The 14,821-nt window shown below is 38.6% G+C and overlaps 2 protein-coding genes across 2 annotated transcripts; both read left to right on the forward strand.

The window, feature by feature from the left end:
* Positions 1 to 419: 419 nt before the first annotated feature.
* LOC121612799 (taste receptor type 1 member 1-like) lies at positions 420 to 5,213 on the forward strand. Its single transcript, XM_041945906.1, has 6 exons — positions 420 to 613; positions 951 to 1,248; positions 1,388 to 2,113; positions 2,561 to 2,767; positions 3,117 to 3,237; positions 3,594 to 5,213. Exons 1-6 carry the CDS (start codon positions 432 to 434, stop codon positions 4,520 to 4,522), a joined length of 2,463 nt encoding a protein of 820 aa, XP_041801840.1. The 5' UTR covers positions 420 to 431; the 3' UTR covers positions 4,523 to 5,213.
* A 4,895-nt stretch (positions 5,214 to 10,108) lies between these two features.
* Positions 10,109 to 14,457, forward strand: LOC121613077 (taste receptor type 1 member 1-like). Its single transcript, XM_041946345.1, has 6 exons — positions 10,109 to 10,305; positions 10,759 to 11,056; positions 11,201 to 11,926; positions 12,324 to 12,530; positions 12,916 to 13,036; positions 13,529 to 14,457. The coding sequence occupies exons 1-6, from the start codon at positions 10,109 to 10,111 to the stop codon at positions 14,455 to 14,457; spliced, it is 2,478 nt and encodes an 825-aa protein (XP_041802279.1).
* Positions 14,458 to 14,821: the final 364 nt, after the last annotated feature.

Here is a 14,821-nt window from a genome sequence, read left to right on the forward strand (position 1 = left end):
TGTGGAGCTGGCTGATGTAATGGCAATATTACAGTGCACCCACACACAGTGAGTACAGTATACACATAATGTGTGAGTTTTGATTTGAGTTTGATGAGAATGGTGACCCCAAGTACGGATCCTACTCTATAAATTCCTGGAACCACAGTGGTGAAACAGAGCCGGTTGGCTTTTATGATTTTTACCCATCACACCGTTTCTTCATCACAGTGTGCACATTACATGGACTGTGCGGCAGCAGTTTAGATGATTTTTGCATACTGATTTGTGTATTCTCCTCCAGCCATTTAGAGCTATCTATTGATGATACAACATACACTCCCAAATTCATGAAAATGAGGCTTAGCCATCACCGGTCACTCACAACTTTTTAAAGACAGAGGCTATTCCAGTTCGAGTTCACATCAGATTGGAAAACAGTAACTACAACAATGAAACATCTTCTTGCCTCTCTGTGCCTTGTGGGATCTTTTCTACATGTCTTGGCTCAATGTACCGTCCCAGCCTCAGAGTTTCAGCTGAAAGGAGATTATCTGATTGGTGGACTTTTTGATATTCATCATGCCAGTGACCCCATTCAACATGACAAACCAGAAGCCATCGACTGCTCCACGTGAGTCTTATAATAAATTTGAGTGGATACTTTGAGTTGAAACTAGTGAAGAATTGCTAATTTAACAGATGTTAATTTACATTCAAGAGTTCTGCCTCAAACTTCAGGTTAATGGACATAGCTGGCAGCACATTTCCTCCAAAACCAATTTAATTAATTGCTATGTTATCAAAGTTGAAGGACATCAAGTCTGTATTACTGACCTCAGTCCATCAACCGTAAAATCCTCTTTTAGATATCCATGTCTGTACAGCCTTCACAAATGGTAATACTTGAACCTAATAGTAATAATGAAACTAATTCTTACACTCTCACACTGTCTTCCCTTTGTCCACAGTCAACTCTTCACTCTGTCAAGTTACCGGAGGTTTCAGTTGATGAGATTCTCCATAGAGGAAATCAATAACTCCACCAACCTTCTACCGAATGTATCTCTCGGCTATGAAATATTTGACCACTGCTCAGATATAAGGAATTTCCCAGGAATTTTGAAACTCATCTCAATCGATGGCTTCATCCAACCTTGGGATGAACGACAGAAGAAGCTGTCCAAAGTGATAGCAGTGGTCGGTACTTACACCAGCACTGAGACACGGACTGCAGCCCCACTGTTCATGACAGATCTCATTCCTATGGTAAGCTTGCCAAGTAGTGTTTTTAAACAGATTTTGACCGTATAGATAAAGTGATGAAAACAGTTTTATTTCAAGCTTTTCTTTTGAGAATGTATTGTCACTGAAAATAATCACAAATTCTCAATTACTCTTTCAACAGGTCAGCTATGGAGCTGCTAGTTCTGTTTTTTCAGGAAAACAGATTTTTCCCTCTTTCCTACGAACAGTGCATCCCAATAAAGACGTCATAGAAGCTATTGTTAGCATTGTTCAGCACTTCAAGTGGCGCTGGGTTGCTTTCCTTTATGTTGATGATGACTATGGCAATGATGGACTGACATTGTTCATGAAGAATATTAAGGACACTCAGATCTGCCTGGCATACACGAAAGGCCTCAATCATGACACAGATTACACCTCAATTTTCAAACAGATAGAGGCACAGAAGATACGCATCATTATTGTTTTTACTGCTGAGTGGACTGCTGAAGCTCTCATTAAGTCAGCAATAAAACTGAATATCACAAACAAGGTGTGGATAGCAGGAGATGCATGGTCCTTAAACAAAAAGCTCCCCAAGGAGAAAAGAATCAAAAATATTGGAACTGTACTTGGGGTTGCTGAGCAAAGAGTGACAATACCTGGTTTTAATGATTTTATCTCTGCTTCCAAAAGCCAGAATCATTGTGAAAATGCAGAACAACAGATGTTTTGTAACCAAGTTTGTAACTGCAGCAACCTGACTGCAGAGAGTGTCATTGATGCAGACCCATCTTTCTCTTTTCCCGTTTATTCTGCTGTATATTCCATCGCTCATGCCTTACACAATGTGTTGCAATGTGGAGCTGGCCGATGTAATCGCAATATTACAGTGTACCCACACATGGTGAGTACCAGTATACAAATAATTTGTGAATTCATTGAATTTATTTTCACCATCTGATTGTTGACCATTTATTTTTCTGACAAGTTTATCTTACAGACAAGCCCATTTGAAACCAATCATAACACAAAATACTGGCCTGCTTTGTTATCGTAGATAAATGAAGCCTTTAAATCTACAATTAAAAGTGATTTTTACCTGTCAAACAGTAGAAATCAGATAATAGGTCTGCCCACTCTGCTAACGGCTTCCGGCAGGACACTTTAAATAGGATAATGTTTCAGTCTCACACTGATCTTTGTCAGTCTTTTTCAAGCCTTGTGAGACAATTCAGTGTCATTAGCTCTCTGTGAGGGTGAAATATTGAAGGAATATTTTTTAAACCAACTTAATCAACACCTCATATGTTCATTGTCAACAAATAATCTGTTCTTTGCGTGCCCACATCAGGTTCTACCAGAGCTGAAGAAGTCAAACTTCACACTTTTAAACCGGAGAATTGAGTTTGATGAGAATGGTGACCCCAAGTACGGATCCTACTCTATAATTTTCTGGAACCACAGTGGTGAAGCAGAGCCGGTCGGCTTTTATGATTTTTACCTGTCACACCGTTTCTTCATCAACAGCAGCAAAATTCAATGGTACACAAATGGAGAAGTAAGTTGTTTTTTCCTACAAAGAGTTTATACAGAATAAGAAATGCAGGAATTAATAACATGTTGGTTTGGTTTTCTCGCTTCTGCAGAGATATGTTTGTTTAGTAATAGCTGTGCCACAGAAAAAAACACAGCATCAGGAACATCAACTTATGGTGGCTGTTCATGGCCATGTCCATTTGCACAAATGTCGAGACATAATGCTCAGTGTCGACTTTACAAATCCTGTTTAGAATCTTAAGAAGCTGTTTTGGCCGAATTGCTGCAACTTCTTCATCATTTCCCCCCACGCCTTACAGTACTATTTTGTTCTTACATTCACTTTTCTGCTAAATAATTGTCTTGTACAGGTGCCTACTTCACTGTGTTCCCCAGAATGTCCTGAAGGATATGCAAAAAAGTATGATGGAATCCACAAATGCTGCTTCAATTGTGAAATCTGTCCAAATGGAACTTATGTCAACATCACACGTAAGTTATCAACCACAAGAGAAAGTAAACCATGAAAAGCAGTGCTGTCAATCAGGCCTTAACTAAAATGATTTAGATGCCATTGATTGGACACAGCTATATAGGCTTCCATTTTCACTCTGAACACTGTAAATGAGCCATAAGTTAATTGTCTTTTTATAATTGCCTCTAGGTAATATCGCTGTACACCAAAAAGCAACTTTGACATGAAGAAAAAGCTAATTTTGGGAGAACAAACTGTACATTATCACAGATTACCATCTAATACTGCTTTCTTAACTGTTATCTCTTCACCCACAGATGATTTTGTTAACCTTCACTTTATTGACAAATTGTCCGTCTCTCATGTTAAACAGAGGATCCCTACAAGTGCATCCGCTGTAACGGAACAGAATGGTCTACAGAGGGAAGTACATCATGCAATCTCCGGGCGGTGGAGTACATCCCATTCACAGACAGTGGGGCTATACTCATCATGGTCGGGGCCTGGGCCTTGGTGGGTCTCACATTTGCCACGTCTGTTCTCTTTGCCATCAACTACAACACCCCTGTTGTCAGATCTGCTGGGGGACCAATGTGCTTCCTCATTTTAGGCTGCCTCAGTTTGTCTAGTCTTAGTGTGTTCTTTTACTTTGGCAAGCCAACAGTTTCATTTTGTATCTTAAGGTTCTTGCCATTTCTTTTGTTCTACACAGTTTGTCTGGCATGTTTTGTTGTGCGCTCTTTTCAAATTGTTTGCATTTTCAAAATAGCTGCCAAGTTCCACAAACTGAACAGTTGGTGGATGAAATATCACGCACAATGGCTGGTCATCACTGTGGCATTTGGTATTCAGGCAGTCTTGCTTCTGATTGGCTATTCTTTGTCTCCACCCAAGCCCCACAATGAAACAGTTTGGTACCCAGACAAGATCATACTTGGTTGTGATATTAATCTTAAAGCATCATCTGGTTCTGTGATTTTACTTTTATCTTTGTGCTCCCTTTGCTTCATTTTCTCCTACATGGGGAAAGACCTCCCAAAAAATTACAATGAGGCCAAATCAATAACCTTCTGCCTGCTCCTGCTGATCCTCACCTGGATCATCTTTGCCACAGTATACATGCTTTATCGTGGCAAGAACATCCAAACTCTTAATGCTCTGGCAGTCCTCTCCAGCCTCTACTCTTTTCTGTTGTTTTATTTCCTCCCAAAAGGTTACATCATCATTTTCCAATCATACAAGAACACACAGCAGTACTTCCAAGGTCTCATTCAGAATTATACGAAGACAATTAGCCAGTAGCTGCCATGCTTAAGTCACTCTGAATACTTTCAATGAAAGGATAATAATGGCAGAAAAAGTACATAATTGTTACATTTTTGTCACTAACTTAACATGTTACGGATATTGTTGATCAGCAGTTTTTCTTACTAACATATTAATAAGCATCTTGATAACAATATGCAGTGATTAACTTTTCAACAAAAGGCATATGCGAAATATTTACCTGTTGAAGTATTACAGCATGATCTTATTAGCAACAAATTAAGATTAATGTAATATAATGAATAGCTGTTTGGTGGTGATCATGAAAGATCTTGAAAGTCTTGTGTTTTCTCATTCCAACCATGCCATCTTCCTCTAAAAGTGACCTTTTCTCACTCTTTATACTACATCATTTGACATGTTGTGAGTGAAAACGGGCTGTTTATCTAAGTCTGTTGGACTCAGTGACTTAAAAATACCACCAGGGGGTCCTAACTAAGCGTCTGTATGTGATGCGTTGGGAGTGAGAGCGGGTTACACTGCGACACTGTCAATTCAGCACACTGCAAGCTTTGAATATACTTGTGTAACTCAAGCGTTTGTATTGAGATTAAAATTGGCGTGCAGGATGTCAGGGTGTTTGTGCAGATGTGTTAGAGATTTAGATTTTGTGGAGTGTGTGTGCTCAACTTTGTTCATGTATCAATGTAATATTTAATAAAGTACCCTTGAGTAATGCTAACTAAAGGCTACGTAGCCCCACTATATGGTGCTATCTTTTCTCAGTGCGTTTGTCGATGTGTTTCTGACATATGAAGTCTCCTTTTCTGAAAATATGATTTTTTATTCAGTGCCTTACTGCATTTGAATTACTCACTCCTTTCAGCTTGAAACCTGCATTTCAGTGTTGTGTTGAAGTCTGTTCAGCTGTCAAATAATATTTCCGTCCTGTTAGAATTGTGTCTCCTATAGTGCCACTTACCAACTGGTTCGGGTTTGGTATAAAGTTAGGTGCAGGTTAAGATAAAGGGAAAAGCAGATCACACTACATCAGTCCACTTGTTTTTGTGTCCAATAAATGCTTTTCCGGTATTTAGCCAGCGCACTGCAGGCTTAGGTTGTTATCCTAAGAGTCTGACAAATTATGGAAATGATCTCATCAGAGATACACTTTTGTTAAAGAGTAAGTAGAAATAGACGTTATATCGCTCTCACCAAAGTCACAGTCTTTTTACTGTTCCAGCAATCACCACTAACTCTGGAACTTAATTCACTGAAGAGGAGCAAGAGAGAGGGCGAACATCAGAGAAGCAGTGAAAAAGACGTGTAGAGCCAGAATATTTTCACGTCTAACTGGGGAATTATATTCACCTTATGTTATGACTGGAGCAACTTAAATATATCTTACTAAAACAGTTAAAAGAGAACAAAATAAAATAACAAAAAAATGTACTGTGACTCCTGTCACTCATCCAGTGCATTCATTGCATCCTGTGTGGCGGTGCTGCTTTTTTTTCTGCAATCAAATATTCTTTTCACAATTGAATATCTGGATTTTTTTCCAATTCAATTATAAATTCAGGTTTAGGATATTCGTCGACAGCCCTAGAGGAGACTCAAGCCAGGCAACACATATTAGTCAGTGGACTAAATAGCGAGCCGAACAAACATCTTGGGAGTGTGTTGCTGCTGCAGTGAACGAGGTGGGGCAAACTGACAGAAATGTGGCTGATACTTAAAAGAAATGGTTTGACCTTAAACTAAAATTGAAAATAAAAACAGAAATGTTCATACCCTCTTATCTGTGTTAACTCTCCTTAGGATCACTTTCAGCACAAAATACATGAGTCAAAGTATACATTTTACCTTGATCTGACTCTTCATGGTAATGCAGAGGCAACATTTAAATTATAGTTCAGGTCAGAGCATTGGCAGGTTAATGCCGTCAAAAAACTTGCAAATCATGAAGCCTGCTGAATGCCTAGTTAAAACATTTAAACAATTGTAACACGGAAGAAGCACAAGTCGACAGCATCCCCTATTCTTTCTCATAGTTGTGAGGCTACTTTGTCATTTATCTATCTGAATTGAAATAGGTCACGTTTTTGAAGTACACATATAAAAAATATGAAAAGAACAACAAAAGATTATCTTTTCATACACTAGGTAAATGCCAGCTGCATGTAAAACAATACAAAACCACTTTCCTTTCTTCCTGCTTTGGTATTCAAGAGGACACAGAATTATGCATAAATGTCTTTTTTTTGTGATGGCAAAAACTGCTTGAAGCTGTAAAACAAATACTCATGCTTGTTAAAGTAAAAGTTTCAAAAGTCTAATGAAATATTTTTGTATTGAATTAAAGATTTGTCTGTAGAGATTATGATAGGGATGAATTAAAGATGAAGTACAGATGAGGTTGTAAGATCACAAGGGGTCACAAGCAAATACACACAAATTAATTAATTCAACCAGGAGCTTTGGTTTATGCTAAAATGCTACATCCTTTTTTCAAATGAGCTCTGCATGGCTGCAGCTTTGGCCACATAGGTCATTTGAAAGAAGATCATTTGCAATCACCCCGTGGATGAAAGTGATAAATGCCCACACTAAAACTGAACTCTCACGAATGTTTGAATCCAGCAATCCTGATGGACCCTATGGAGGGGCCAGTTTATTAGGGATCGGCGGTCAATTTATTTACTTAAGGAAATATGAGGAAATGAGGAAAAAGTTGACCCAGCCTTCCTTCCCCATGCCTGTTCCAGAGAGAACAGTCAGATAATAGAGCTTCAGCTACCAGGGACAGGGCGAAGCATGGTCCTGACAGTTCTTATGTAACTTAATAATATTAGGGTGACAGAGGAGTATTAGCATTATGGATAAAAATAAAAATAAAATAAAATATAATCCAACAACTATGAAATAATACTCAAAAATGTGAGTATCTGAAGGGGTGATTGCAAAAAAAAAACTATGCAAAAGATAGGAGATGTGACATTCCTTACAAATATGATAAATAGATAAAGATAAAGATTTTCTGTTAGTTCATTACAAGTATGCAAAGATAAATGTGACAAAAGCTAATAAATACATAGGAGGTGTCAGTGTTGGGGATGTAGGTTTACTTGTTTTTTGGTGTGGTGTGAATATAACTGTCCGGGCTGTTTTGTGTGCAATCTGAACAGATTTTTGCCCTGTGAAATGAATACTGTGGAGTATCTTCTTCATCTATCTATATTTTGTATTATATGTGTGTAGATGCCATTTTTTGTCATGAGGTAGATTATTTTGCAAATTTGGTTCAAGAAGTCTGCATCAGAAGGGATGGATACTCATTCCCATTTTATTAATGGTACAGACAATGTTTTGTCAGACTGTGTTATTATTCAGTATTTTCTGAAGAGGAGTATTTTGAGGAAGGGATATTTATTAACACTTAGCTGTGGGAGAAAGCTCTGGGTTGGTAGCTATAATGTTACATTTTGCTTGAATTGATTATTTAAGTTGAAGATATTCTTGAAATTGATCCACTTGAATATGGACTTGATATGCCAGAGAGTAATGGTAAAAATTTAGTGCTTCAAGTCCTCATTGTATTTTTGTTTTTGCAGACATGCCAGTCTGATTCTTGGTATCTTGAGGGTGTTGTAGGAACAGCACTATATCATCTGCAAAGAGACTGATCTTTTGACGTGCACTTGGTGTTTGGGTTCCTTTTATCCAGGCTATAACAGTTCAATGAAAATGGTGAATAGGGAGGGAGAGAGTGGGCATCCTTGCTTAGTGCCTCTTTTCAATATGAAGGTTTGTGAGGCTTATCCATTGGTGATATCAGTGGCTGAAGGTGAGATAAACAGAATCTTGACCCAGGTAATAAATGATTGCCCAAAGCTAAATCTTATCTTTGCACTGTGCTTGTGAGGAATGACCAGTTTTTGAGTGTGCAGTTATTGAAGTTCTGGTTCAGGCTTTATGATGATGAAACAAGTGTGTGATTAATCTTACTACTTTCTTTAAACCGAATTAAACTACCTGAACTGACTTTGCTCACCTCTATGAAGCCTGGAACAAACTCATTGCAGCGTTCGGCTTTAATGTTGGCCCACTGTGCTGTTTCCCTCTGTGAAATGCCAAAGGGCTGTGTCCTGGAATTGCTGGCTGTATTTTTGTAGATTTATGTTATATACTATTCTATATCCCTTATCTTTCTCTACCTAACCAAAACAGCTCAACAATCCAATGGCCACCTTCCTACTTAGAGTAAGGATGCACTAACAACATCTTTTCAGTTGCTGATACAACCCCTAAGCACAAAAAATGAGTGGCAATTTCAACTAAAAGGTTAGATAGATATATACTTCTTTATGATAAACTAAAGATATGACTACTAAAGATGTGGTTTGCCGGTGACATGTCAACATTCACGTCTCATTTGTTGTGTATTTAGGACTAGTTGTATTAAGTAGTCATATTGATGTACCAAATTTAAATTGATGTTGAAATACAACTTGAACAAGACTCAGCTTAAAATGAAGTATATAAACTACAACTAGATCTCCATACTGTACTATTAAAAAGCTGTACGACTTCTAGCCACATCTGTCCTGAAACAAAAGGGATCATGAAGAAATCACATGCTAATGTTATTGTTATGAGCATTAAAGGCTGAGTGATTGTCTGAGTGGAGACAGGTATGCTGGAGCTGGAGCAGAGCCTATCCAGCTGCATTCTATGCTGTAATCAAGACTAATACGAAGACTCAGCTCTGCCACATTCATCCTGCCAGATCAAATGTCCTGCTCTGCTTGGTTCAGCCCTGGCTCATATCCCACACCTTTTGCTCTGCCAGGAATTACCTTAAATCTCTGACCTGACTCTATGTCTGTGCCTGTGCTCACTAACGTAGCCCCTTAACAAATAATCTGCAATTGCAGTGTAATACAAACATTAAAGTTAAAGATATCCAGTCGAGTATTTACAAACTAGTGGTACTAACAAACTATGAATTTACAAGTGTGTTTCCAATTGTTCCTGCCGCTGGTTCATAGTATTCTACCAGTCGACAGTAGGTGGCTGTCATACACAAAGATGTATAACAATGTGCCCTCAAAAGCAGTCTGTGTTGGCATAAGGCACTCCTGCCTCATGAAGCTGATTAATAGAGTGCCAAGAGTGTGCAAAGCTATCATCAAAGCGAAAGGTGGCTACCTCAAAGAATCTAAAATTTAAAACATATCTCGTTTGTTCAAGCCTTTTTTGTTTACTACATAATTCCATATGTGTTCCTTCATAGTTTCGATGTCTTCAGTATGAATCTGTGAAGATGTGTCCAAACCTTTGACTGGTAGTGTGTTTGTGTGTGTGTGTGTGTGTGTGTGTATCATTCATTTGTAGTTAAGAATTGTGTGTAGTCATCACAAAGTGTGTGCAGCCTAGATGCTTTTTGCATACTGATTTGTGTATTGTCTGCCAACCATTTACAGGCATGTTTTTATGTTCGTCTGAAGTCATGCATTCCAAAGTCCATGGAAATTAACAGTGGGGGTTTTCCGTTACAAGTGTTGCTTTGCTTATTAAAGGTTGAGGCTAAACCAATTGGAGTGCACATCAGATTGGTAAATGGCAACTACAATGATGAAACCTTTTCTTGCCTCCCTGTGTCTCCTGGGATCTCTTCTGCATGCATTTACTCAATGCACTGTCACAGCCACAGAGTTTCAGTTGGACGGAGATTATCTGATTGGTGGACTTTTTGATATTCATCATGCCAGTGACCCCATTCAACATGACAAACCAGAAGCCATCGAGTGCTCCACGTGAGTCTTAGAATAAATCTGTGTGGATACCTTCTCAAGTTGAAACCAAAGAATCTATTATAACAGTTTTTGTTATTATACATTAAAGAGTTCTGCCTCAAACTTCAAGTTAATGGACATAGCTAGAGGCACATTTCTACCAAAACAAAAATTTTGTAAATGTAAGTAAATACCCTCTTGTCGATAGTTGAAAATAATGGCAAACTCTTTTGAACACTGAAGAGTTTTACCTCAAATTTTAGATCAATTTCTTTTGCTTAGTAGCACATTGAACCCTAACTCTATTCAGTTAATTGCTACATTATCAAAGTTGCTGTATAACAATAAATCTTACGCCAGTCTTTGCTCCATGAAATCTCCTTTTGTAATATTCATATCTGTGGCCTGAGGTCTGAAGATTGATGTTAGCTGAAATGTTATCCTACTCTCTTGCTGTCTTTCCTATGCTCACAGTCAGCTCTTCATTCTGTCAAGTTATCGGAGGTTTCAGTTAATGAGATTCTCCATAGAGGAAATCAATAACTCTACCAACTTACTGCCAAATGTTTCTCTCGGCTATGAAATATTTGACCACTGCTCAGATACACAGAATTTCCCAGGAATTCTGAAACTCATGTCAGTCAATGGCTTAATCCAGCCTTGGGGAACACCATATAAAAATCTGTCCAAAATGATTGGAGTGGTTGGCCCTTTTTCAAGCACTGACGGACTGACCACAGCCCCACTGTTTATGACAGATCTCATTCCTGTGGTAAGTTTGCCAACTATTGTGTTTTAACATTTTTTCCAAGTTTGAAAATCTGTCAATGAAAATGTATTGACATTTTTAAATTAGACATTTGAGAATTAATTATCTCTGAAAATGATGAAAATTTCTCGATTACTCTTTTATCAGGTCAGTTATGGAGCTGCTGCCTCTGCCTTCACAGAGAAGGCGAAATTTCCTTCTTTCCTACGAACAGCAAATTCCAATAAAAACATCATAGAAGTGATTGTTAAGATCTTACTGCACTTCAACTGGCGCTGGGTTTCTTTCCTTACAAGTGATAATGATTATGGCAAAGACGGCCTGGACTTGTTCCGAAAGAGAATTAAGGATACAGAGATTTGTCTGGCATATGCCAAAGGCCTCAACACCAATACAAACTTTTTCCAAATGTTCAAACAGATTGAGGCACAGAGGATACGTGTCATTATTGTCTTTTCTCCAAAACGGACTGCTGAAGCTGTCGTTGAGTCAGCAATCCGGCTGAATATCACAAACAAGGTGTGGATAGCAGGGGACACCTGGTCCTTAAACAAAAGGCTCCCCAAAGAGAAAGGAATCAAAAATATTGGAACGGTGCTTGGGGTGTCTCAGAGTGTAGTGGCAATACCTGGTTTCAATGATTTTATCTATTCTGTCAAAAGCCAGAATCACTGTGAAAATGCAGAACAACATATGATCTGTAATCAGGTTTGTAACTGCAGTAGCCTGAGTGCAGAAGATATCCTTGCTCTGGACCCATCTTTCTCTTTTCCTGTTTATTCTGCCGTATATGCCATTGCTCATGCCTTACACAACACCTTGCAATGTGGAGTTGATAAATGCAATGGAAATATCACAGTGTACCCGTATATGGTAAGTATACATGTAATGAGATAATTCCGTTAATTAAACCATCTAAATTTTTCACTTTTATGTTTATGACAGATTTAACCTGTAGGTAAGTCTATCTTAACTGCTAATACTGCTCTAATATGTGTTTTGTCATCATATAGATATGATACATAACATGTAATTTTAAGACTTTACATCCTCAAGGTACAATTAAAGCTGATATTTCCTGTCAGACATTGCCTTGGCATTAAAATCTAAGGCCAGAAATTTAGGAAGTAGTATTAGTAGTAGAAGTTTATAATGCTATATCAAAAAGAAATGTGGTGGAAGCCTAAAAGCAGGCAAACCGGAATATCTATTTAATCAATGTGAAATCAAAAGAAGTAATGTTCATCTGAACTTTGTGTACCCACATTAGGTTCTCGCAGAGCTGAAGAAGTCAAACTTTACACTTTTAAACCGGAGTATTCAGTTTGATGAGAACGGTGACAACAAGTTTGGATCCATTTCTATTGTTTTCTGGAACCACAGAGGTGATGCAGAGGAGGTTGGCTTTTATAAATTTCACCCATGGGTCAATTTTTTCATCAATAACACCAAAATTCAGTGGTACACAAAGGGACAAGTAAGTTGTTGTTGTGTGTAATGCAGTATATAAGACCTCAAAGACTATATATTGAATAATAATACTTTGTTTTGTTCCTTCCCCCTTCCAGAGAGATGTTTACATGTGTATACAGAGACACACTGGTTTTCTACTAAAGCAGTCGCTAAACACATTATCACGCATTATCAAGCAAATAAACAGATAGTGGTTTTTCATGGTGTGATTTCAGGTTTATGTCTAAACATATTATTAGACAGTGTCTAATAGGATGTTCACATTTTACAAATCCTGTTTAACTTATAGGCTGTATATACTGTAGTGGCGTCGCTTGTTTCCCCCCATCCTTCACATTATTTTCTTTGCTTCACTTACATTTTGTTTGTTGCTAAATTATCTTATACAGGTGCCTACTTCACTGTGTTCCCCAGAATGTCCTGTGGGGTATGCAAAAAAGCAACATGGAATCCACAAATGCTGTTTCAATTGTGAGATCTGTCCAAATGGATCTTATGTCAACAGCACAGGTAAGTTATTAGACATAAGAGGAAGAAAATGACTAAAAGCTGCTACTCCGGCCTGATTTTAGTGTATTTTAATTTTTTTTTTTTTATGGCTAAAGGGTTTAACAGTCACTTGATGCCAATTTGACACCACCATTAAGGCTCCAATTTCCACTCTGACCAGTGCAATGAAAACTAATCGAGCTATTAGTAAAAGATGACTATAAAGACTTTGCTGTTGTCTTCTGATTCACGCAAACTATTTCCTTTCATCGTGCAATACATTCTTTACTTGTGAAAAATCAACAAAAGTAAGTTTACCCCACTGAGAACTTTGCAGATGTCAATTTATTGACAATCTGTCCCTTTCCTGTGAAAAACATGTGATCCCAACATCATCTTAGGAGAACATCCACTACAAAGAGAAAATCTGTAACACTGCTTCCTCGGCTGGTATGACCTTTTTTTCAAAAGGTCATCTTAACTTTACTGACAATCTGTTTTTGTGTAAAACAGAGGATCCCTACAAGTGCATCCGCTGTAAGGAAACAGAATGGTCTGCAGAAGCAAGTACATCATGCACTCTCCGGGCGGTGGAGTACATCCCATTCACAGACCGTGGGGCTATACTCATCATGGTCGGGGCCTGGGCCTTGGTGGGTCTCACATTTGCCACATCTGTTCTCTTTGCCATCAACTACAACACCCCTGTTGTCAGATCTGCTGGGGGACCAATGTGCTTCCTAATTTTAGGCTGCCTCGGTCTGTGTTGTACTAGTGTGTTCTTTCACTTTGGCAAGCCAACAGTTTCATTTTGTATCTTAAGGTTCTTGCCATTTCTTTTGTTCTACACAGTTTGTCTTGCATGTTTTGTTGTGCGCTCTTTTCAAATCGTTTGCATTTTCAAAATAGCTGCCAAGTTCCCCAAGCTCCACAGTTGGTGGATGAAATATCACTCACAATGGCTGGTCATCACTGTGGCATTTCTTACTCAGGCACTCTTACTTGTTATTGGCTATTCTTTGTCTCCACCCAAGCCCTACAACGAAACAGTCTGGTACCCAGACAAGATCATACTTGGTTGTGACTTTAATCTTATGGCATATTCTGGTCCTGTGATTTTACTTTTATCTTTGTGCTCCCTTTGCTTCATTTTCTCCTACATGGGGAAAGACCTCCCAAAAAATTACAATGAGGCCAAAGCAATAACCTTCTGCCTGCTCCTGCTGATCCTCACCTGGATCATCTTTGCCACTGTATACATGCTTTATCGTGGCAAGTACATCCAAACTCTTAACGCTCTGGCAGTCCTCTCCAGCCTCTACTCCTTTCTGTTGTGGTATTTCCTCCCAAAATGTTGCATCATGATTTTTCAACCCCACAAAAACACACAGCAGTACTTCCAAGGTCTCATTCAGAATTATACCAAAACAATTAGCCAGTAGCAGCTTCCTCTGAATATGTGTTTCTACAGACAGAAGAACCAGTGTGCCTCAGGCTCTCTGCTTATAACTTTGCTTTTACAATATAATTAGGGACACGGGGCAACGTCCCGAGTCACTTATTACTATCCCGCGCGTTTCTTCTTCTTCTTCTTCTTCTTCTTCTTATTAGGGACACGGGGCTACGCCCCGAGTCACTGGCTCCTGCAGCTATTTCATAGCTGTAGGAGCCAGTGACTCGCCAGTGACTTGCAGTTTTTCGCGTCATAAGACGCGAAAAACTGCGATAAATTTCCCATAAGAAATGAATGGGACGGGCGAAAAAAACAAGATTGAAATTGGAGTTTTTCAAACATCTGTAGCTCAG

This window comes from Chelmon rostratus, chromosome 10 (assembly GCF_017976325.1).
Source record: "Chelmon rostratus isolate fCheRos1 chromosome 10, fCheRos1.pri, whole genome shotgun sequence".
NCBI lineage: Eukaryota > Metazoa > Chordata > Actinopteri > Chaetodontiformes > Chaetodontidae > Chelmon > Chelmon rostratus.